The 22090-nt window shown below is 43.5% G+C and overlaps 1 protein-coding gene across 1 annotated transcript; it reads left to right on the forward strand.

The window, feature by feature from the left end:
- The first annotated feature begins 502 nt into the window (after nucleotides 1–502).
- LOC124344049 (dorsal-ventral patterning protein Sog-like) lies at nucleotides 503–21612 on the forward strand. The gene is made up of 11 exons (XM_046797442.1): nucleotides 503–1043; nucleotides 1914–2531; nucleotides 9338–9441; nucleotides 11298–11433; nucleotides 12361–12426; nucleotides 13964–14295; nucleotides 14912–15304; nucleotides 18408–19851; nucleotides 19924–20063; nucleotides 20156–20470; nucleotides 20629–21612. Exons 2-11 carry the CDS (start codon nucleotides 2354–2356, stop codon nucleotides 20935–20937), a joined length of 3417 nt encoding a protein of 1138 aa, XP_046653398.1. The 5' UTR covers nucleotides 503–1043; nucleotides 1914–2353; the 3' UTR covers nucleotides 20938–21612.
- Nucleotides 21613–22090: the final 478 nt, after the last annotated feature.

Below are 22090 nucleotides of genomic sequence, written 5' to 3' on the forward strand. Positions count from 1 at the left end.
GTATGCCATATAGGAAAAAAATAAAAAAATAAAACCGGATCGTTTGGCTGTTGCTGCGTCTGCTGTTTGCGCTCTCTATAGAGAGACGCTGGGCGATAGTCTTTCGTGTGCCAAAAAAACAGTTTTTGATATAGGCGCCATCAATAGAAGACACACACACACACACACCACACACACTGGCCAGCAAAGAGAAAAGATTTCGGGGCCAGCAGCAGCAGCAGCAGCAGCACCAGAGTTTGATCTATCTAGTGTGTAGTTTTTTTTCTTTTTGCGCTCTGTGAATGCCGGTGGGTGGTAGAATAGAAGCGGGGGCCCGTTGCCAAACACGCCGGAGCAGCAGCAGCAGCAGCAGCAGCAGCAGCAGCAGCAGCAGCAGCGGCAGCAGCAAGCGGAGAGAAGGAGGTAAAAGGAGGTGGGTTTAATACACACACACACACAGCTATAGCCAGGGAGGGATAGAGTCAAGAGGAGGGACACACAAGGCTCTACCCAAAAAGCCCAGCACCACATCTGGCCGCTCGCCCGAGTCGAGGCGCAGTCGTGATTCAACTCTCGAACGCGCTACAAGTTCTTCTTCTTCTCTCTCTCTCTACCTCTCTCTCCCTACCCTTTTTCTCGTCCCCCCATCTCCCACTTTTTGATTCGGTGGAGAGAAAACCCCCACACACACACACGATTCCACCCATCGCCAAAACAAAATTACAACAAACAAATTTCAAAAAGTGCGCCCCCGGTTTTTTCATTATTTGAAGTGAATTTCATTTTGATTGTGTGCGAAAAGAAGTGAAATATAAATTGAAGAGAGAGAAAAGTGCCAACAGATTCTCGGCCGTCATCGCGGGTGAATTTCGGCCAACAATTTTTTCGCCAGCGACACGCTATAGTAGTCGGATTTTTCGATCAAATCGCATCGGGGAATACAAGAGAGAGAGAGAGAGAAAAGAGAAATATTGAGTTTCCATTCTCTTTTTCTTCTTCTTCTTTTTCATTCTCTCTCTTCGTTTTTTTTTTTACTCCTGCCCTGCTGCTGCTGCTGACTAAAGGTGAGTTCATTCCCCGCAATAGCCCATATGGTATTATCATACGAAACACAATTCATTTTGTATTTTTCCATCTACACCTTTTGGGTGGGTGGGTTTTTGGAATCAGATTTAATTGTTTGGCGTAATATAACGTTCAAAGGTGGAAATTGATATCAAACGTGAAACAATATTATATATTTCAAGAGAGAAGATGCATGTGTGTATAAGGCTGGCCATGGCCACCATATGCAGAGTCTGTACCCGGACCCGGGGCAGGGTTTTTTTTCTTTTTCTTTTTGAAATAAAATGAAAAAATACAAAATTCGAAAAGAAATAAAAAAGAAAAGATTTTCATCTCATGACCAATGCGGCTCACGTGCGATATACTTATAGACTTAGGACTATATAATACACACACACACACAGCACTGCGGGAGTCAATTCTTTTATTTTTGTGTGTTTCCTCGGTGAAACACACACACACAACAGAAAAACCGAAATAAAAGAATTCAGAAAAAAATAAAAATAAAAAAAAAGGCAAATCAAAATGAGAGACATGTGTAAGGTGGCGCCTCGAGTCCTTATCGGGATCCCAGGGACGGCCATCTCTCTTTCTCTCGTCCGTTTGAAATGACAAGAAAAAATGTATAACAACAAACCAACCCAAAGAATTCAAACATTTTTCTCTTATTTTTATTTTATTTTTTTGTCTCCTTTTCGTTTTGTGGGGTGAAAGTTAAAGATGAAATAATATATTAAAAAGTGGGACGATCTAAAATTAAATGTGTCATCCAGGTTGTTTATTTAATTATTAATCGCACGAAAAACCAATCAAATCAAATTATTTCACGTTTTTTTTTCTTCTTCTTTTTTGTTTTTTTGAATGTTCAGGTCCGGCACGAAAAAAATAAAAAGAGAAAAAATAATCGGGAAAATCAACGGGCCGGAAAGAAATGCGGTGTGAAGCGGCCCTGAGAGACCTGGTGCTGCTCTACGGCTCGTTGTCATCTGCTGTCGACTCGACGACTGAAAACAGTTGAAATTCGCTTCTTCTTCTTTCTCTCCCGAAATTGTCAATTTGTTTTTTTCTCTCTCCCGAATTCTGTCCACACGAAAAAAGAGATTTTCAACGTGTTCGTGCGTGCGTGACAACCGGGTAAAAATTATCATTATTTCTCAAAAAAAAGTGCGTTTCACGTGTGCGCTAAATTCGAGTGTGCAAAGTGGACCGACCGATTTATCTGCGCGCCAAATTGTTTTTTCTAAAAAACAAACGAAGAAAAGAAAAAGACAATTTTTGTTGTGGTGAGGAGAAAGAAATTATTAACAAAATGGCTTGTTATTACCCGTCTGGCAAATGGTTCCTGTCCGTCGTGCTGGCCGTCCTGGTGGCACTGCTGGCCGTCCAGGCGGCTGGTCCGTCATCCGGCGGCCATCAGCGCAACAGTAAAATGAAACCGCCGCCCATCATTTCGGAGGAGTCGTCCAACAAGAATCGTCGCACGTCCGGTAAGTTCCGAATCTAATTTGATATCATAAATCCGCGCCCGGTTATTTTATTCTATTTATTGTCTGTGTGTCACATCCCAATCATTTCCTCATTCACTCACACACACACACCTGTCTGCTTCGTATCAACCGCCAACCACCACCACCACCCTCCCAAACCACCTCCTTTCATTTATAATCGATCAATCGATTTTTATCCTTTTTCTTTTTGATCTCTCGATCCGTTGATTGTTTTCTTCCCTTTCGTCTCTTCTTTCTTTCTCCATCGGGGAAATGTATAATTCAATCAAGACTGTATTGGTCTCTGTGTGTGTCTCTCGGCATCCGATATAGCACTTTGTCGCTCCGGCTGATATAGCAGCGTGATTGTGTGGAACGGACAAAAGATTATTGATTGCAGCTCAGAGAGTCTGGGAACCAATTTTTGGGTTGTCCTTTCATCTTCTGTTTTTCTTTTGGACCTTTTATTTTTTCACGAACGTTTCTATCACCCCCCTACAAATGGTTTAGTTAGAGACACACGACGGCCAGGGCCATCGTTATTTTCAACCTTTCAGAGCGCCGAAATGTGTAAAAGATTTTTTTCCAAGGCAGCTCTGCTGGCCTAATATAGACAATCAAACTCAATGCACAGCCCAACAACAACAGTATATATAAGAAGAGAAGAGAAAATATAAAATCCCTGGAGCCATTAGACACACACACACACACCAGCAGAGCAGCTAGCAGACGAGTATAGAGAATCCGGTTTTTCTGCCTCACTTGAAAATGTTGTTTGCTCAACTTCATTTCTCTCTCTCCAACGGGAAAAGAAAACAACAACAAAACTTTGCTTCTTTGATTTAAAAAAGAAATGATCAAATCATAATTTTAAACCCAAAAACTTTGATCGGAAAAAGAAATACGAAAACAAAATTGGGTTCCAGTAACTCGATCCTTTTTTCCGGGCCGTCGTGCTGTACGTGTCTAGAGACAACATCCGCTAATAATGCTCCATCGAGTGTATTTGTATATATACATCCGATCCCATCATCATCCCTGTCATGTCCTATATGTTGCCCGTGTGTGTGCGCGCACAATATATAGTATACGTACGTGTACGTAGAATGGCACATGAGTTTTATTTCAACTGTAAACTATCCACCGGGATGGAGCTCCTGGCAGCGCCTGGGAGATTCTTTTTTTATTTCAAAAGATAATCCCGAAAAAAAAAAAAAACATATAAAAACATCCGTGTAACTCGGGGTACATATTTTTTGTGTATTCCTTCTTGTCTATTTGCTTTTGACTTCTTTTTTTGATTGCGGGATATAGGAAACGTGACTGTCTGTCCTTCTTATTTTATTAAGATGAAAAAAAAAACAAAAAAAATAAACTTTTTGTTTCGATTCCCGATTTCAAGGAAACAGAAACAAACAAACAAAAAGCCTGGACCCTGGCCCGTCCGTCCGTCTTTCCCAGTTTGTAAAGAAGTAAAAAAAAAAAGGAGAGCATTTAATGACGGGACTTTGACGTGTGTTTTTTTAATTTCACGAAAAGGACAATCATTATCACGAATAGATTACGAAACAATTTCAGCGAATTTGATGTTTATTTTTTTTTTCATTTCTTTGTTTTTAATCCTTTCACTTGAAAGAAGGCCGATATGTTTTTGATTGAACGAATCAATCACCGCTGTTATTTATTATTATACAGCCGGCCAGTCAATCTATACAACAAACAAAACGATGTGAGCTGCTGTTTTCCCATTAATTACTAAAAACAAGTCGATATTATATATTGGAAAGGAATCAGTTGAGCGGATGTAATCGGTCGACGAGAGCCACACACAACACGAAATCAATTCTATTATTCCGGGTAGAATAGAATCATCAAAGTTAAAAGAAAAGTTTTCTTTTTTTGTCTTGATTCTTCTTCGCTCTTTTCCCTGTCATCATTCAAAGAGTTCGCCCGTTCATCACTCGACTTGATCCCCCCCAACGGAAAAGTTTAGTCGCTCTGCTGTACGTGTGTGTTTCTGGCCGGCAATCTCTCGTCATCTATTTATATCAAACATCATCGGCTTGTTCTCCTCTCTTCTGTCTTTGTCTTTTTCTTATTTTTATTTTTCTCTCTCTGCCCGTTTTCGGAAGGACGGGCCAGCAGGAAGAAGAAGCCCCCCAGTTGGAAAAAAACAAACAAACAAACAAACATTCCAGTCACCCGAAAAACACGTTTATTATATTAGATAGATATATATACTATACCGCCGCCTATATAAGCAACATTTTTTTCCTGAAACAAATGAGCAGCGCTCAGATCACACACAGAGAGAAAGAGAGAACCGGAATTTGGGGATTTTTTGGGGAAAACCTTTAAATTTCATTTCTTGGTCTTTTTTGGTTTTCTTCTTATTCTTCTTCTGATAAATGTGTCCTTGTTATTTCGGTCAATTTATTTCCGCTGGTCGGCTGGACAATGTCGATATTTATTTGAAACGGAAGGGAGCTTAGTTTTGGCCGGGATTTTTTACTTTTTTCTTTTTTTTTAAAATTGAATTGAACTCTTGAACGCGGGCGTCCGTTTGGTATGCGACGGGCAGAAAAATCAAAAAAAAATCGCCAAGTCATGCGAGTAAGAAAAAATATAAAAATCAAAACTTCTGGTCAGTTTCACTTCTGAGAATATCCCAGCCGGGCACTATCTCTTTCTTTCTCTCTCTTGTTTCTCCTATAATCAACTTGTTATTGACTGGGCAGAAAAAAGAAAAAAACAGAGAGACACTTTCCGTCTGTAGCACAAGAGAAGAGAGAAGAGAGAAGGCCAACAACTTATTGATTCTCTCTCGAAACGCTGGCGGCAGCGGCGGTGGTGGCGGTGGCGGCGTTGCTGGCCCGGCGCCTTTTACAACTTCTGGTGGTCGTTATATATGCGCCGTCGCTGCTGCTGCTGCTGCTGCTGCTGGGCCGAATATTTTTTGCCTTTTTTTTAACGCCACATCGCTCACCGTGAATCTCTTCTGCCGGCCGTCGTTGTATAATCTTTTCCCGATCGGAATAGAAGGAGAGTCGAAGAAATGGTTGGTGGATTTTTTAGTTTTATTTTTGGTTGGTTTCCCTATTGAATATGGCATTGGGAGAAGCCAAAAGGAAGTGGGCCAGCAGCCGGCCAGAGAGATGGATAGATTGCCATGGCAAATGGGGGAGGAGTTTCGAGGGGGGGTAGAGAGATGGGGGAAACCCGCAGAGTTTCGGCCAACAACAACAACAACAACAACAGCACGAAAAAATGGAAGAAGAAGAAGAAGAAGAAAAGGAGCGGAGTTGAATGTTTGTTAACAGAAGAAGAAGAAGAAGAGGAAGAAGAAGAAGAGAGAGGAGAGTATGGTAGGATAGTAGTTGGCTCGTGATGGCCGTCGGCGGTCATCCACGACGGCCAGAAAATAAAATACAGAAAAAAAAAGTTACGAAAAAATCGACGGATTTTTGTTTTGGGACACGTCACCGATTTTTTTTTTTTCCCGCTGGGCCACATCGCACAGGAGAAAGACGATACGTCCCCGAAAATGGACGAGCTCTCTCGTTATCTTTCACGCGCAATTCATACACACACGGACGGCGGGACGGGCAAGGAGGGGGCGCGGACACTGTGTCGCGCTATTAACAACGCAGAAAAATTATTATTTTATTTTTTTATTTTTCGAAATTTTGATTTCCTCCCTGGTGGTGGCAATCAAAAGAAATCAAAATAACAAACTGCTGGGCAGTTCTCTGCTGCTGCTGCTGCCCTGATGATGGCTGGCTCCGTGCCAATAAAAAGAAAAACGGACCCAACAACATCTTCCCCGCAGGGTCACACAGCACACACAGGGAATCATCCGCGCACGCAAAATACTTCAGAACGCGCCAGTCTAGTGTGAAATAAATCAATTCCATCAGAGAATTCCAAAATAAAAATTTAAAATAAAAAATAAAATTGACTGGGCAACGCCGGCAATGGCCTGGGTGTATATATATACATGAATGGGACACTTGATTATGTCTGGCCAGCCACAACATTATTTTTAAAGAAATATCTACCGCCCTTTTTTAATATTTTGAAAATTTGCCGCTCTTTTTTATTGGAAAAAACCAAAATTCACACGAATTTCGTTGTTGTTGTTGTTGTTGTTGTCAAAAGGGTCAAGTGGTTCCTTTAAGGAAATATGTTAATAGCCAAGAGAGAGAGACGGGAGAGACGGGAGAGACGGGAGGCGACAGTCGACTGCTGCGTGCCGTTGGGTCCTCTGCTGCTGGGTCTGAAATTTCTGAATAAGAAAAGTGGGCAGAGAAAAGAAGAAGAAAGTCCATCCATTCTTATTCGGCATCTTCGGATGGCTGCCAAGAATCTCGAGAGGAAAAGCTCCAGCAACCAACGCAGCACAGAGAATGGATGAGAGAAGAGAAACATGTCCGTTTTTATTTCCCAAAAGAAAAAATTTTTCCCTTTTTCTCAAATATTAAAAAAATCAAAATCCTTACGGCCATTTGGACGCGTACGCACTATACACACCCACGGCGCGCCAAAATTTCTCGTCAGTTGATTTCTTCTTCGTTGAATATTTCTTTTTTTTTAATATTATTATTTTGAAAATTTTGACGACGGTTTGAATTGCGCGCCGCCCATTGATTTCGTCTGGCGACTTTTTCAAAAAAGTTCAAAGCGGCGGGAAATTTTCATTTTTTTTCTCAAGTGGATCACCGAATTTCCATCTTTTATAATAATAATAAGACTCCGATAATAAGAACCAACTTATGGACCCAAGGACCTGGTTGTCACGAGACTAACCAGCCCAGCAAAATTCAAAGGCCCAGCCAACTCTTTATCTTCTAATCATTGCGTCAAAAATAAAAATAAAAAAATGAATGATGAACCGAATTCACATTTATCGTTGGGGAAATTTATTACGAAAGAAAATAAATTGGGCGGGGTTTCAAAAACAAAATATTTTTTTTTGGGGGGGGGGGAAATAAAGTCGCAGACGCTTCGCAACGGGGGACCGGCGACGCCATTTTATTTTTTCGCCAAAAAATAAAAAATAATAATTTTGATTGCCCTATAAAGACGGACGCGCGTGTGTGTGTGGTCTATGTGTTGTTGTCTTAGATTTTGTCAATGGGCCATCTCGTTTCCTCTTTTGGCTCTGCCATGATGTCACTCATAAAATACAAAAAGAAAAATCCTCAACGGACCCCGAAAAAAAAAATATTTTTGTTCGTAGAGGGTCCCGCGGTCCCATAGCGGAGAGTGTCGTAAAAAACAACCAAACAAGCGAACCTTACAGAGAGAGTAGAGAATATACCGGATGGAAAAGTTATACGATCGCCTTCGTTATAGACGATTCTTCCATTTCATTGGATTTTTTTCTTCTTTTTTGAATTTATTTTTGAATTTATTTATTTATTTATTTATTCATTGCCGACTCGGCGTCTATGCGATGTTGTTTGGTGGGGGATCAGGTTGTTATATGATGTGGGGCCGGCTGATTGGCTTATACAACTATTTTTAGTCGTGAAATGACATGATGCTGGACGAGAGAGGGCCTTGGCCACAGCAACGAACGCGAAAATTATTTACGATCGTATATATTTATATACGTTTCTGGGGGGTGGTGGGTGTCATTGAGGTGTCGTCGGGGAGCAAAGTTCGTTGCTCCGTCCATATTTCTCCCGTCTTTTGGCCCAGCTACTGATTATATACGTATATAGCTAAACAGAACAAAAGAACTTTGGCCGTTCGTTATAGATATTCCCCAACTTGTGTGACTGCTGGGATTATTAGGAGCTCATCTTGTCCAACTCTATTGTGTCATCTGCGACTCGTCTATAATGATCACTCACGTACGCATTAAATCTATTATAATATACGAAAACGTACGTCGAGCTGGGCTGGCTGGCTGCTGGACCACATCCACTCGATAATGATTGCGATGACGGGCTTTTCTCTCCTTTTGTCGTTAATAACCAAAACTCGACAGAAGAGGGACGCGGAGAGGAGCCCGGCAGCTCGTTATTATATCGCCAGCGAAGCCCAGCAGAATGTAAGGACCTTCGTATTTTTCTTTTTCAATTTTTTTCTTTATTTTTCCCTTCTCAAATTGCAATGAGCGACAGGCCAGCTATACTAGTGCTGGACCTTGGTTGCCCATTTCCCCCTTTGGAGTTTCGCTGGCTTAGTTATGTGTGTGTGGGTACACAGTCGGACGGGCGAAATATTAGACAAACACGTAACCTTCATCTCGGAGGCATTTTCAGACATGGCGCCGGTCACGTCGTCGTCCGTTTCTTTTTTGTTTAAAAACTGGGCGATCCTTTTTGAAAAATTTTATTTTTTCCGTTCAACTATTTATGATATAGGTCCGGTGTGCCATCTTCGTCGATGTTGTACAGGGCGACGGACTAAATTTAGAAGAAGAAAAAACTATATGTCCGTCAAGTCTGGAAATAAATAGACGGCCTCCTTCTTAATTTATCCGGTCGATTCACAAATCTGTTTTAGAAAGTTCTTTTCTCGGGTTAAAAATAACTCAATTGAACTACTCTAAGAAGAAAATATGAATGCGTCGAATCTCGAATAGGATATAAGGAAAAATAACCACACACACAGAGAGAGAAAATCGTTTGATTAGACTTGCAAATCGTTTGATTAGTTTCTATCGGCGCCGTCGTCTTCTCCAATGATTGGGCCTGCGGCTAATTGACTGTCGTCTCTGCCGATAAATAATTCTCCAATTTTCTATACTATATTTATTTATTTATTTATTTATTTCTCGATTTTTCTCATTGCAGATTGCCATTTCGGCAAGAAAGTCTACGAGCTGGAAGAGCGGTGGAATCCGGACCTGGGCTCGCCGTTCGGCGTCATGTATTGCATCCGCTGCGAATGTATAGCGGTAAGTTTTTATTATTTTTTTTTGTTTTTCTTATTCTGTTTCTGCCTGTGTCTGTCCAGCATCACTCTTTTTTTGGTCAATCGATTGACGCGGCCAACGTGTACAACATTACCGTTTCGCCATATCTATACTCGGCGGCCGCTATTTATAAACTCTTCAACAAGAGACGATCGTGTGTGTCCGTCTGTTTTGTGTTTAAATAACTCGACACACAAAAGAGAGAGAAAATAAAAAAAAGGTTTTCATTTCATCACGGCTAATGAGCCGTTCAACTCTGTCCGACAGGTAAAGAAAGAAAAGAAGAAAAATAAAAAGAAAGAAAAGCCGGGCGACATGATAAATGATGTCTAATATAATATACCGGTAGGGAAAAGAAAATGGTAGCCATACGTATAGCTAGCTATATATTTTTGTCCAGCTTCTTCTTCTGCTGCTGCTGCTGCTGTCCTTTTGGGTGTACAACATCTAAGAAGAAGAATAATACAAATGACGGGAGACTTGGACACAGACTGACTAGCTCGTCGTCGTCCCTCTTCTCCACTTCGTTTCATCATCATCACCTTTTTGCCCGTCTTCTTTTTCTTTTTCTCTGTTCTCTCCATATTTGTGCCGGCCCAAAAAGAATGGATGGATGGATGGTAAGGGGGGGGGGGGGATATCGTTGGGATATAAATTCCTCAGGTTCTTCTTTTTTTATTTTATTTTTTTTTTCTCGTTTCTTCTCTGACCGACATCAGGAATGTCGTCCCCCACATTTTCTCTCGGTTGTGTGTCATCGACAAGATTTTGGGTTTTGTTTTATTTGTTTTTGTTGTTTCGATTTCTCAATGGAGGGGAAATTAAAAGAGACGAGAAACATTTCGGGCAAGTGTTAAACGATATTCGTGTTTTTCTTGCTCCACCGGAATTTCTTTCATTTTCTTTTATTTTCGGACGGAAAGTTACCACATCAAAAACTGGTGGGGTGAGATAAAGCGTGCCCCACCCCCGCTGGGGTCTCCCCACCTTTCCGTGTGAATATTTATAAAGAAAAAACAAGAAAAAAAAGAGTCTATCAAAACACCCAGCGGGGTGGTACCAAACAGACTCTAGCTATATACATATCGATATATAGTCGCCGCCATACCCCGCACTGTTTAACTTAAATATTATTCCCACATCAGCTCTCTGCCAGGACCATCACGGCCGACAGCCGGACAGACTATACTCAAAACAATTCAAATATAAATGGGGGGTTGCTGTTTAGTATCACGTCCGATTGAGATGTTTCAAATGACAATTTTTTGTGTTTTTTTTTTAGCGGGAAATACAAATTTTCAAAAAAGAGAAATGAGAGAAAAAGAGTTTTGTACCGTTGTAACAACAACTCCCGCACGTCCGTGTGATGTGAAACCTCTTCTCTCTCTTCGGGAGAGAAGAGAGAAAGAGAGAGACCCCGTTGAGTGCGAGGAGTGAAATCGATCCCTCCCGCCGGGGCCCCTCCGATCTCTTCCCCTCCTCCCTCCCACCCCATTCAAAGACGGCCAAGAAACCTCGCGGGCAAATGTGTGTGTGTGTATGTGTGTGCGCGCTGAGTGATTGAGTGACTGTACACAGCAGAGACTGGTGAGAGAGTTTTGTTAAAGGCCAACGAATTTGATCGGATTACACCGCACGTTGCTGGGCAAGGAGAGTCAGGAGGGGGAAGGGGGTTTCTCCCGGTTCCCGCGGGAACGGCACACGTGATGGATCCGATTCCACGCGGATCAACGGCGCCATAGTCGCGGCCATTTTTATTTTTATTATTTGACTTCCTGAAATTCAAATTCAAATTGTTTGATTTCATTTTTTCTGGGCGGGCATGGTTCATTTTTCAGGTTCAAAAGAAACGAAGGATCGCCGGACGGACACTCTGCCGCAACATCAAGAACGAATGCCCGAAACCCAATTGCGACGAGCCCGTCCTCCTGCCCGGCCGCTGCTGCAAAGTCTGTCTAGAAGACGGAGCCATCGGTAAATATAATAAATCAATTCTTTTGATTAAATTTTTAAAAAATAATATTTTTTACAAAAAAATGATAATCTCATTAAAATGTTATTTTTTATAATTTAAAAAAAAACGAAACAAATTTGATACATGTTGAACATGATTTACGCAAACTAAACACAAATATTTTTGTGTGTGTGGGGGGGGGGGAGGGGGTTGGATTTTTCTCAGACTCTCCTGGAATAAATAAATCAGAAGTGATCGAATGCAAAACGAAAAGAAATTTAAGGAAAAAAAAATAGGAAGAGGGGGAATGTCTATATAGTAACATACAGGCGCCATAGTAAAAATAAAAAATAAATAAATAAATACCGAAAATAGTTGTGGGTTACACCATCACCATCGCGGGGCCCGGAATGTTGCCGTTTTCTTCCAAGAATGAAAACATTTTTTTGTTGTTGTTGTTGTTTCCTCTTGATGTTTCGCATTTGGGAAAATCCGATTTTGACGTGCAGTTTTCTTCTTTTTCTAGTCAAATGTTTTGTATACAATTTCACGTGAGGAAAAAAAATATGTTGAAAGACAGAAAATAGATGATGAAGAAGAAGAAAGATGGTGATGGTATCAGACGGGCGGAGGATTATGGCGCCAGCACTCGATGTTTCGCTGCTGGGACCCTGGGAGGACGGCCCGAATTTTATTCCATCATCTGCGTGGGGGGTTCGATCAATGTATATCGTCCTTGTTAGACGTCAATCTGTGTTATTTCCTTCGGGTTGATTGATTTATTGAATGTCTCTGATTGACATTGTTGTTGTGAGCTCCTCTGCTGCGCTGCTGCGCTGCTGATGGCCATCGACAAAAAAATATCCCCAAACAAAATTCACTTGAAAATGTTTAGAGATGACGATGCGAGCGATTATTCATTTCCAACATTTCTGCGTGTCGTTCAGGTTTGGGACCGTTGAAGGAGGACGTCTCCCGGATCGGCTTCGACGACGACGACAAGCAAGCCAAAGGTAAAGAAATGCCATTCTTTTCATTTTAACTTTTTTTTCTTTTTTCAATTTTTTACTTTTTGAAATTTCGCCCGGTTGGAAAAAATGTTTGGCCTTTGCCCATCAACAACTCCATCTGCTGCGTTCCCCCCCATTTTATTTTTACAAAATTTTAAATGTTGACCTTATTATTTTTCGAACCGGGCCAGGCCAGCAGCATTCAGACTCTTCTTTTTGATCCAACCTTGAAAAAATGTTCCCAACATTTTGATTAGTGGCGTCGCTCGAATGAATCCCCCCCTCCCCCCACCCGCAACCGAAATTCGATGGAAATGGTCCAATTTTCTCTCTCAACCGAGACGCGCGGATTTCTGACTTCCACGAACTGTCCGTCCAGCTGACGGAATGTTCCGTCTCCTATCACATAATTAAAAAAGACAAGACCCTCCCTACCCCCAACAAAATTTCGGTGTAAGAAAATTTTTGAATTTTCAAATATCCCGCCGAAATCAGAAAATAGAGGGAGAAATTTATTAGGAGCCAGTGTGACGCAACTCCTTATTTGTAGCACCACCACCTCTTCCTCCCCGGCCCATTCACCAGTCGTTGTGTGTGTCTATAGTGTTGGGTTTTATTCTTTCAAAAAATAAAAGAATTGAGAGAGAGAGAAAGGAGATGGCAATCGACTGCTGTCGCGACGTCTAGTACTTATCCGCCGCGACGTCGCCGCATTAATCTCTTAGCGCAGGACAGAGAGCTAGCTCCTCCCTTTTTTATTTTCGTATTTTGATTTGATTTTCTCCCGACTTCCTCTGTGTAGACGCCCACCGTTCGTCAGGGGGGGGGGGGGGGGGTCGATTGAATAACGATGAAATTTAATAGCCACCCAACAACAACCAACTAAAGAAAAAGAAGAAAAAATAGTCGGGAGGGAATGTGTGGACAAGTTTGCCGACTCGCGAAATTTCGGCGCAAACACGCAAAGTAATACGTAACGATGTCATTAAGTAATTAATTGATTAATTCATTAGAGCGCTAATGCGGAAAGAAACTGCTGCTGCGGCTCTATAGACAGAGTCACTATAGAGACTCTCGGTCAATACCTGGGAACGGGCAGAGAGAAAATTTTAAATCGGACGGACGGACGGACCAAAAAATAAAATAAAATAAAATAAAATAAAAGTCGAAAATATTTTTGATGGGCGAGTAAAATTCCTTGAATAATTTATGAAATAATCGACATAGAGCGCTCTAGTGTGTGTGTGTGTGTGTGTTGTCTGAGCTGGCCGTTGCCCAGGGATTGTGGGTTTATATGTAGCCAAACAAAAGTTGTTTGGCTTGTCCAGCGATAACTCTCCCCACCGCCTCCCCCCTGTCCAGTCTAGTCCAGCACAGATAACTGCGTGAGGGTTTTTATCATATTTCGAAAATCCCGCTCATTCAATTGTTTTTATTTTTCAAGGTTCACTGATTAATGGATGAAATTCTCCCTCCAATTAAAAAAACAAACTAAAAAAATGACGTCATGAATAATTAAAAAAACATTTGAAATGTATAGATTTCGCGGCTTTGCTGACGAAGAAGACGCCGGCCAGCAGCAGCAGCAGCAGTGGGGCTAGTCAGATTGTGAAAGGCGGGCCGCCATTGGCCGACATGGCCACTGGACGTTTCACCTTCCAGAAACGGCACTTGTATTTCTCGCTGGTCCTTCCAGCGGCGACGGCGGCGACGGCGGCGGCGGCTGCAGCTGGCACAAGCCCGGAAGCGGATGCTTCGATCGTCGGCGGCTGGACCCGACCGCCCCGCTACCTGCAATTCCTCAGCGAGGACGGTAACATCTTGGAGGAGCAGGAGCTCACCACCAACGACTATTACAACGCCACCGGCAAGGTATATTACTACTCCCGTCTGTCCATCATCATCATTTCTTTCTTTCTTTCTTTCTTTCTTCTTCTTTCTTCTTCGGTTGGGTTTTGATGTGGTTTGAGAAAAAATCTCAGTGTGTCTAAGAGTAGAGAGTAAATTACAGAGTCTGAGACTCGTCGACTGCTGGATCCTCCTCCGCTCCATCCATCAATAGGCCAAAATAACATCCAGTTATTGCCTGGATCTCAGCTAAACCAAATTTCAACTTTTTCAACGAAAAGTTATTAGAAGCGCAGCCAAAAAAATTAGATTTTGGTTTCCAGGAATGACGCAATATCATCCGACAAATGAGGAGCAAATGATCACGCTTGAAAAAAATTGAAAAAATAAATAAAATAAAAAAGAAGAAGGTCGGACCACACGGGAAAAAAAAAAAAAAAAAAAAACCGGACGGCCCTTCCGGCCTCGTGTAGCCTTGTAGATTTTTTTTTATTTAAAAAACTTATGACGCAATTTTTCAAACGCAAATCAATTTTTTTTATCTTTTAATTTTTTTGGTCCGTCGGATTTGTTTTTTTTCCCGGGCCATTTAATATTTAGAAAAAAAAATAATTTTCGGTATTTAATGAATTTCGTTCAGATTTGTGGCGTGTGGCGCAAAGTGCCGCGAGTCTACAAGCAGCTCCTGCGCGAGGAGAAACTGTGGGTGGCCCTGATGGAGGATAAGGACGGCGAGGCCATCACGGGCCGCGTTGCCCGCTACAAAGCCCTGTCCACCGAGCTCCTCAGCGCCGTCCTGACGCCGTCCGGCTCCGGCTCCGGCTCTTCGGCCAACTGCCCGGCCTGCGGTGGCACGGCCGCCGTCTCCATGGCCAGCGCCTCCAACAGCATCCACGTCACAGTGGCCGTCTCGGGCCTCTCGTCCAGAGGCGCTGACGTCGAGACCTTCGTCGTCCGTCTGGAGACGCTGGAGACGGGCGCCCATCCGTCCCGAGTCATCGAGGAACTCGTCACCGTCCAGAAACCGCAAGAGGTAAGAGAAAAACACAAAAAATCTTTTTCACGCCTTTTTTCCGTCCGTCCGTCCGTCCGTTCGTCCGTCCGTTTGGTTGAGCTGGACAAGTTCCAATATCGGATGACGTCATTTTGGTTTTTTTCTCTTTGTAACCCGGCCATGACACACACAGCGAGGAAAGAACAAGGAAAACACTCTTCTCCCAGTCTTTTTTGCCCAGCTCGAACGCAAGATGGATGGACATTGTCTCATCACCAGCGCGGGCTCATAAATCTTAGCACTCAACGACTTTTTTTTTTTTCTTTTTCTGCCGGCCCTTTTTTTCTTTTTCCTCTCGGTGGACGATTTTCACGACGGGATTTCGAATTGACTGGCCTGAACCAAAAAAATAAAAATCTCTTTTGTATTTATCCATTTAAAAAATCATTTTAAAATCCCCCCCAAAAAAAAGAGTTTTGAAGCAACAAGAAAAAACAGTTAGGGTCTGCGTCTCAAAGTCACAGGAGAGCGCAGTGACCAAATTGGATCACGAGCTGGCAGCCAGCCCGCCCGCCCAGTCGTCGCGCCGTTCAGTCCCGCCGCCCGGACCGTCGTCCGTGTGTCCGTCCGCTTCGAGTTCGTCGTCGTTTCAGTTTCTTTTTTTTTCAACTTTTATTTGATTTTGCTGCTGCTGCTGCTGCTGCTGCCGCTGGCCGTCTTAGGTTGTAGTAGTATATAGAACCGTTTCGGAATGATGTACGGCACAATCACCTCTCTCTTCTTCTTCTTCTTTTTGGCCATGGAGGACGGCCCTTTTTTATTTTCTTCTTCTTACCTTCTTCTTCTTCTTCTGTTGCGTCTAGCCATTCGCTTCGTTTTTCCTACATCCTTTTTTGACAGTGCACAGCACAGCACACACGGCGTATACATAAGAGACGAATAAGCGAGAGAGTCTATACGTCCCGCGGGTCTCTCATATAAAAACTCAAATCGGCTCCCGCTCCGCATGTCCTTATTTCCATCAGATTTCTCCTTATCTGATTTTTTCATTTTTTGAAATTTTTTGAAATTTTATTTTTTTCGATTTTGCCGGGCAGACCGAACAAAATATCTACCAAGGTGGCACACGCGCTTATTATTTAAAAAAGGGTAAATATCAAAGAAGAAGAAAAACGTTCTGTGTGGGGCCCGTCTATTTCATATTTTCTCTTTTATTTTATTGGAAAATGAAAGAAAAGAAAAGAAATAAGTAAAGAAGAAAAAAGTTTGGATATATTTTGTCCGTGAAGAAGAAGCTGTGTGGCGCCACGGCTGATGATGGCTATCAAAACTTTTGCAACAAGGAGAGAGAGAGAGAGAGTCTAGTCTATACTATCTATGCCCGGGATGCTGCTGCTGGGCCGGCTGTGTGTGCGGTTGTTATTTGATTCATTGAGCCAAAGTCGTGAAAAAAAGAAGAAAAAGAAAAAAAATTCTTTTTTGGGTTGGAAAAGGAAAGACGACGAGACTATTTCCATCTCCTATCGCTATGGCGATAACCATCACGAATCGACGAGTGATATACAACGCTGTGTGGCGGGCGGGCGGGCGGGCGGGCAGGCAATAAGCGCGGCCAAGGGGCCAGCATCAGCAGATAGCTACAGCAATACAGCATCTTATAGGCGGGCGAAAGGCGTCCCGCCGCGTGCCGTGGCTCCCGCGTGGCGGATGCCGCTCGTTCCGCTGCCTCTCTCGCAACCTTGGCCGTTCCTCACTCGGAAAAATAAAAGAAAAAGAAATAAGAAAAGAAAAACATTTGATTTCGTGTTGGGGTTTGGTGACCGGACCATTTAAAAAAGAACATTTATTTTTTTTTCATTTTTCATTTTTATTTTTTGGTGGGAGGGATCCGTCGTCTATATTTGGTCCAGCTTCTTTCCCAGCAGCGCCATAGAAGAGAGTGACTTATCCGACACTTTGTTACATCAAAACGGGAGCGCGTGAAACTGCGTCGTTCACAACAACATTTAAACCCCCCAAAAAAATAAATCCAAAATTGAAAATTTTTGATTTCAACTGGACAACCGCGCAGGGAAAAATAACAAAAAAACAAACGAAATAACCGGACCAGGCCGACCTCCAAACTTCCAAATCTTTTAGACGTCGGTTATATACGTACACGATTCCGAGACTTTGATTGTGTCATGTACAAATTTTCAAAAAATGAAATAAAAATAAAGAAGGGGAATTTTTTTATATGGGGGGAGAGCCATAACTTTTTGGGTCCGCGGTCCAGCGACACTTCTGGTTTTTCTCTTTCGGGGGACTCTCGTCTCCTGTCAGATGTGATGTGACGCACTTTTTTTCACCGTGTGTGTGTGTCGTTTTTCGGTTTGACGAATCGAATCAAATTGAAAACAACAACGCCACACACACACAAATAATAATAAAAAAAGATCAAAATAATAATAATAAAATAAAAATAAAATAAAAAAACCAAAATGGTCAGATGGGAGAAGAAGAAGAAAAAAGGCGAAAGAGAGACAGTCCGAGTCGCGACGCGCGGCTTTTTTGGCAGACGGGCGCGACACAAACACACACACACTCTGTCCGTCTCTCTCTCTCCTTCCTGGATGGTGAAGGATGACAAATTCAGATTGCCTTATTCGTTTATTTTATTTTATTTATTTTTATTTTTTTTCGGATTTTTCTCTCTTATAATATTATTATTGGCTGGGATGGGTTAGTTTCAACATTTTTTATTTGGGCGTTATTGTCTTGCTGGCCTCGTTTTTTTTTGAAAATTTTTTTTTTTTTGTTTTTTTTTTACTGGCCCTGGCCGCCTCCAGCTCGGTCGTCATCGCATGTCAGAATGCCGTGCAGCAGAGTTTCTTTTTTGGAAAAAAAAATTTTGTTTTCTAGACCCCCGATCAACTTGTCCTTTTGAAATTCTTTTTTGAATGATGTTGGCTGTGCCAAAAAATTTCGCGCGCCCAATGACGTCAAACGAGGCCCCTGGCTCCTTCCACTCTACCGAGTCCGGGCTGTGGCCCAGTGACGCACGAATGGACACGGCCCATCGATTTCACGTGTCGTAACGAGATTTTTCAATAATCGCCAAGGTTAAATTCATTTTTTCTTCTTTTTCTTTTATTATTAAAAGGTGAACGTCGTTGAGGTCAGGACCGTTTTGGAAGCCCAGGAGATGAGGCTCCTACTGCGCGGACACATTGTGCTGAGCGTTCACGCCAAACGGGCGCCAGATGTCCGGCTGAGAGGCCCGTTCGGCCCGCGCATCGCCTGCGATTTGTTCGACTCGCTCGTCACCACCGGCGACGCCATCCCGGCCGAGTCCGGCGACCTCTCCGTCCAGCAGCAGTCGACGGCTTCTTCTTCTTCGGCCGGACTGGCCTGGATGTACATCGGCAAGACGGGCGCCATCCACTACCGGATCAAACTGCGCGGATTCAAGTCGAAAGTCACCCGGGTCACCATCGAGTCCAGCGGGTCCAGCAAGGCCAACAAGAAGCCCCGAGTCGTCGAAGATGTGACCGACATGTTGTCCGTCGTCGACGGCAAAGAGCCGGGCGGTGTCAGCTGGATCAACGGAACGGTGAGCCGGCTGGCCGCCAAGGACCTGGAACTTCTCTACGAAGGCGAATTGTACGTCAATGTGGCGACGGAAGAGTTTCCAGTGTCGGAAATCCGCGGTAAATTGGTGCCCAGGCTGGCCGGCGAGTCGCATCTGGCCACGGAGAACGGGCCCGTCTTGCTGAATCCGGTCGGAAACGCGACGGCCACCAACCGGGCGGCTCTCGGCTGGGTCCACGTCGACAAGGAATGCAATTTCCACTACGACGTGGCCGTCACCAGCTCGTTGGCGTCCGGCGGAGGCCGGCCCAGGGACCAGCTGGCCAACAGTTTGACGGTTTTGGAGCTGGTCGACATCCCGCGCCTCAGCATCGAGCACGGCCACAACGGCGGAGGCACTTCGCCCGGCTCCGGCGGCAACATCATGCTGATGGACGGAAGCGAGTCCAGCAGCAGCTCTGGAAATCCAAACAGCAACTACGGCGAAATCCCATTCATGCCCAACATCCGGCTGCTGGAGGAGTTTTCCGGCTACCAGGTGGAGAACAGCGTGGCCGACTTGAACAAGCTCTCGCTGGCCCGGATGGAGGCCGGAGTGGCTTACCTCAAGCTGACGGAAGCGCCCGTCATTGGCACAGGGAAGCCGGGCGCCCAGTTCCAGGGCTGGTTGACCAACGTCCACGTTCCGGGCTCCTGTTTGCCCATCGGCATGGGCTCGCCGTCCGGCGGCGACGGTCTGTCGGGCGAGCAGTCGCTGCTGGGCGTCCAGGGCTACGTGTTCGACCGGGCCCAGGACGACAACAACGAGATCCCCATGGCGACCAGCCGCTGCTTCTACGAGGGTAAACTCTACGACGACGGAAAGGCCTGGACGGCCGAGCATGATCGCTGCATGATGTGCTCCTGCCAGCGCGGGCGGGTCGTCTGCGATCCCGTCGTCTGTCCGGCAATCACCTGCTCCGGCCCTTCATCCGCCATCATCCACCCGCCGGGCGACTGCTGTCCGCAGTGTGAAAGTGAGTCGATTAATTCAATTGAATTGTTTTTTTAAATTACAATTTTTAATTGATTGAATGAACTCGTTTCAGATGTGACTAAAACGGTGACGGAATCGTCGCGCCAGGGTTGCCATTTCGAAGGCGATCAGAAATTCCATCCGGCCGGAAGCCGCTGGCATCCCTACCTGCCGCCGTTCGGGTTCAGCAAATGCGCCGTTTGCGTCTGCGACGTAAGTCGATTGACAATTTCAATTAAAAAATTTATTTAAATTCCAAAATATTCCGGATGCTAAATTTTTCAAATTTTGGTTAAATTTTCCAGCCGGTGACTTTGAAAGTGGAGTGCACGAAATTGACCTGCCCGGCGCTGAGCTGCCAGGAGGGCGAAGCTTACCGGCCGGACCCGATGGCCTGTTGCAAGCAGTGTCCGGCAGCGCCGGCCACGACCACCCAATCGACGGCGGCCCTGCTGGCCAACAAGGAGCTGCTGGGCGAGGAGGCCCAAGCTCGAGGCGAAGTCGACATCCTCTCGTCCGGCGGCTGCCGATTCAAAGGCGACGTCTTCGAGAATGGCGAGGAGTGGCATCCGCGCATCCAGCCCTGGGGCGAAATGAGATGCATCAACTGCAACTGCAAGGTAACAACACTCTGAAAAATTTAATTTACTTATCCGGAAGTTATATTTTAAATTTCGGTGCAAAACTCGAAACAAAATTTCAATTCCGGAATTTTGATTCACAAATTGGCAATTATTTTATTAATGAAAATTATTGGGATTGAATTGAATTTAATTAGGACGGAAAAGTCAAGTGCAAGCGGAAGAAGTGCGTGAAAACGCGTTGCAACGGAGGCCGGCCGGCGACATCTCCCGCTGGAGCGGGAGCTGACGATTGCTGTCCGTCGTGTCCGGAAGATGGCCCCACCGTCTCTTCTGGATCCTCGTCGTCGGCCGCCGTTTCGTCGGGCCACAAGAGCAACAACGGCGACGCCGACGCCAAGAAGAAGAGGCAGAGAGAGGGGCGGAGTCGCGTCGGCGCCGGATCGCACAGCAGCCGGACGCAGCACAACAGACAATCCCAGCATCAGCAACATCCGACGGCTTAAAAGAAAACAACAAAACCAACACCAAATAATAAATTATTGGAAAAATTATTTCAACGGCCATCGAACAAAAAACAAAAACCACAAAACTTTTTTTTTCGAATTTTTCAAATTTTCGCGCTAAAAAAAAAACATTTCAAACGCCAGGGGGATAAATCAACTCCTTTTTTTTACCGCTACAAAAATTCCCCTCTCCTTTTCAAATTCTTTCGAACTAATTGTGACTATATTCGAAATAATATTATAGCTCACTCTTTTTAAATATATGTATATATATTTAGTATATATATATATATATGTGTATACTAAAGCTCCTTTTTTTCTTCTCCCCCCGCGGCTAATTATTATTATATCTATACGTTATTTTACATATTTTTTTCGTTTCGAATAATTCGAACGATATCGCAAAAAGTTAAAAAAACAAAACAGTCAAATCACGATTTTTGAAATTTCTTTCTTTTGGCTGTTTGGCTCTCGCGCTTTTTTTGATAATTTGTTTTTAAATTGCCCCTCCCTCCCCCACTTTGCTTCTTTACGATTGATGGAACGTTTGTGCCAAACCGAACAAGATGATATAACACACAACAAATTAATATCCAACACATACACACGAAAATTTAAAAAAAAAAAATAATACTAAGAGGGATACTTGTAAATATCCGAAGATTTTATTGCGAGTCCTAAAGAAAGAAAGAAAAAAAGAGTCAAGAAGTTGAGAAAGAAAAAAAGAATTTCAATTTTCCTTTTTCTTTTTTCGGCACGCGCGCAGAAAACAAAAAAAGGGGAAAAACATTTCAAGACATTTTTTTGGCATCCCTCCCGTTTTAATTTTTTTAGATAATTGTAATAATTAATTCATTAATTTTTTCAATAATAATCCACCGCCGAATTACATTTAAAAAAATAATCGTCTGTGAAGCGAAAAGGAAAAAAAGATTTTAAATTCAAAATGGAAAACAAAGAAAAAAAAAACACATACACACACATAAACTAGAGAAAAATCCTGGTTGTGTCCAGTCTGATGAGCTTATTGTACCTATTATATAATATCCACACACTGAAAAAAAAACAAAAGTCTCGCTCGTGCCACACCCCCTCCCTCCTGCTATAATTATTGTAATTTCCCCACCCGAATTTTTTTTTCGTACATTTTTAT

Source organism: Daphnia pulicaria, chromosome 6 (genome assembly GCF_021234035.1).
Source record: "Daphnia pulicaria isolate SC F1-1A chromosome 6, SC_F0-13Bv2, whole genome shotgun sequence".
Taxonomy (NCBI): domain Eukaryota; kingdom Metazoa; phylum Arthropoda; class Branchiopoda; order Diplostraca; family Daphniidae; genus Daphnia; species Daphnia pulicaria.

Excerpts from the sequence above, each read along its gene's own strand:
- LOC124344049 (XM_046797442.1), top strand. The coding sequence starts at position 2,354 with ATGGCTTGTTATTACCCGTCTGGCAAATGGTTCCTGTCCGTCGTGCTG. Across the intron at positions 11,434-12,360 it reads TCTAGAAGACGGAGCCATCG|GTTTGGGACCGTTGAAGGAG; the intron begins GTAAATATAATA and ends CGTGTCGTTCAG. Across the intron at positions 15,305-18,407 it reads CCGTCCAGAAACCGCAAGAG|GTGAACGTCGTTGAGGTCAG; the intron begins GTAAGAGAAAAA and ends TATTATTAAAAG.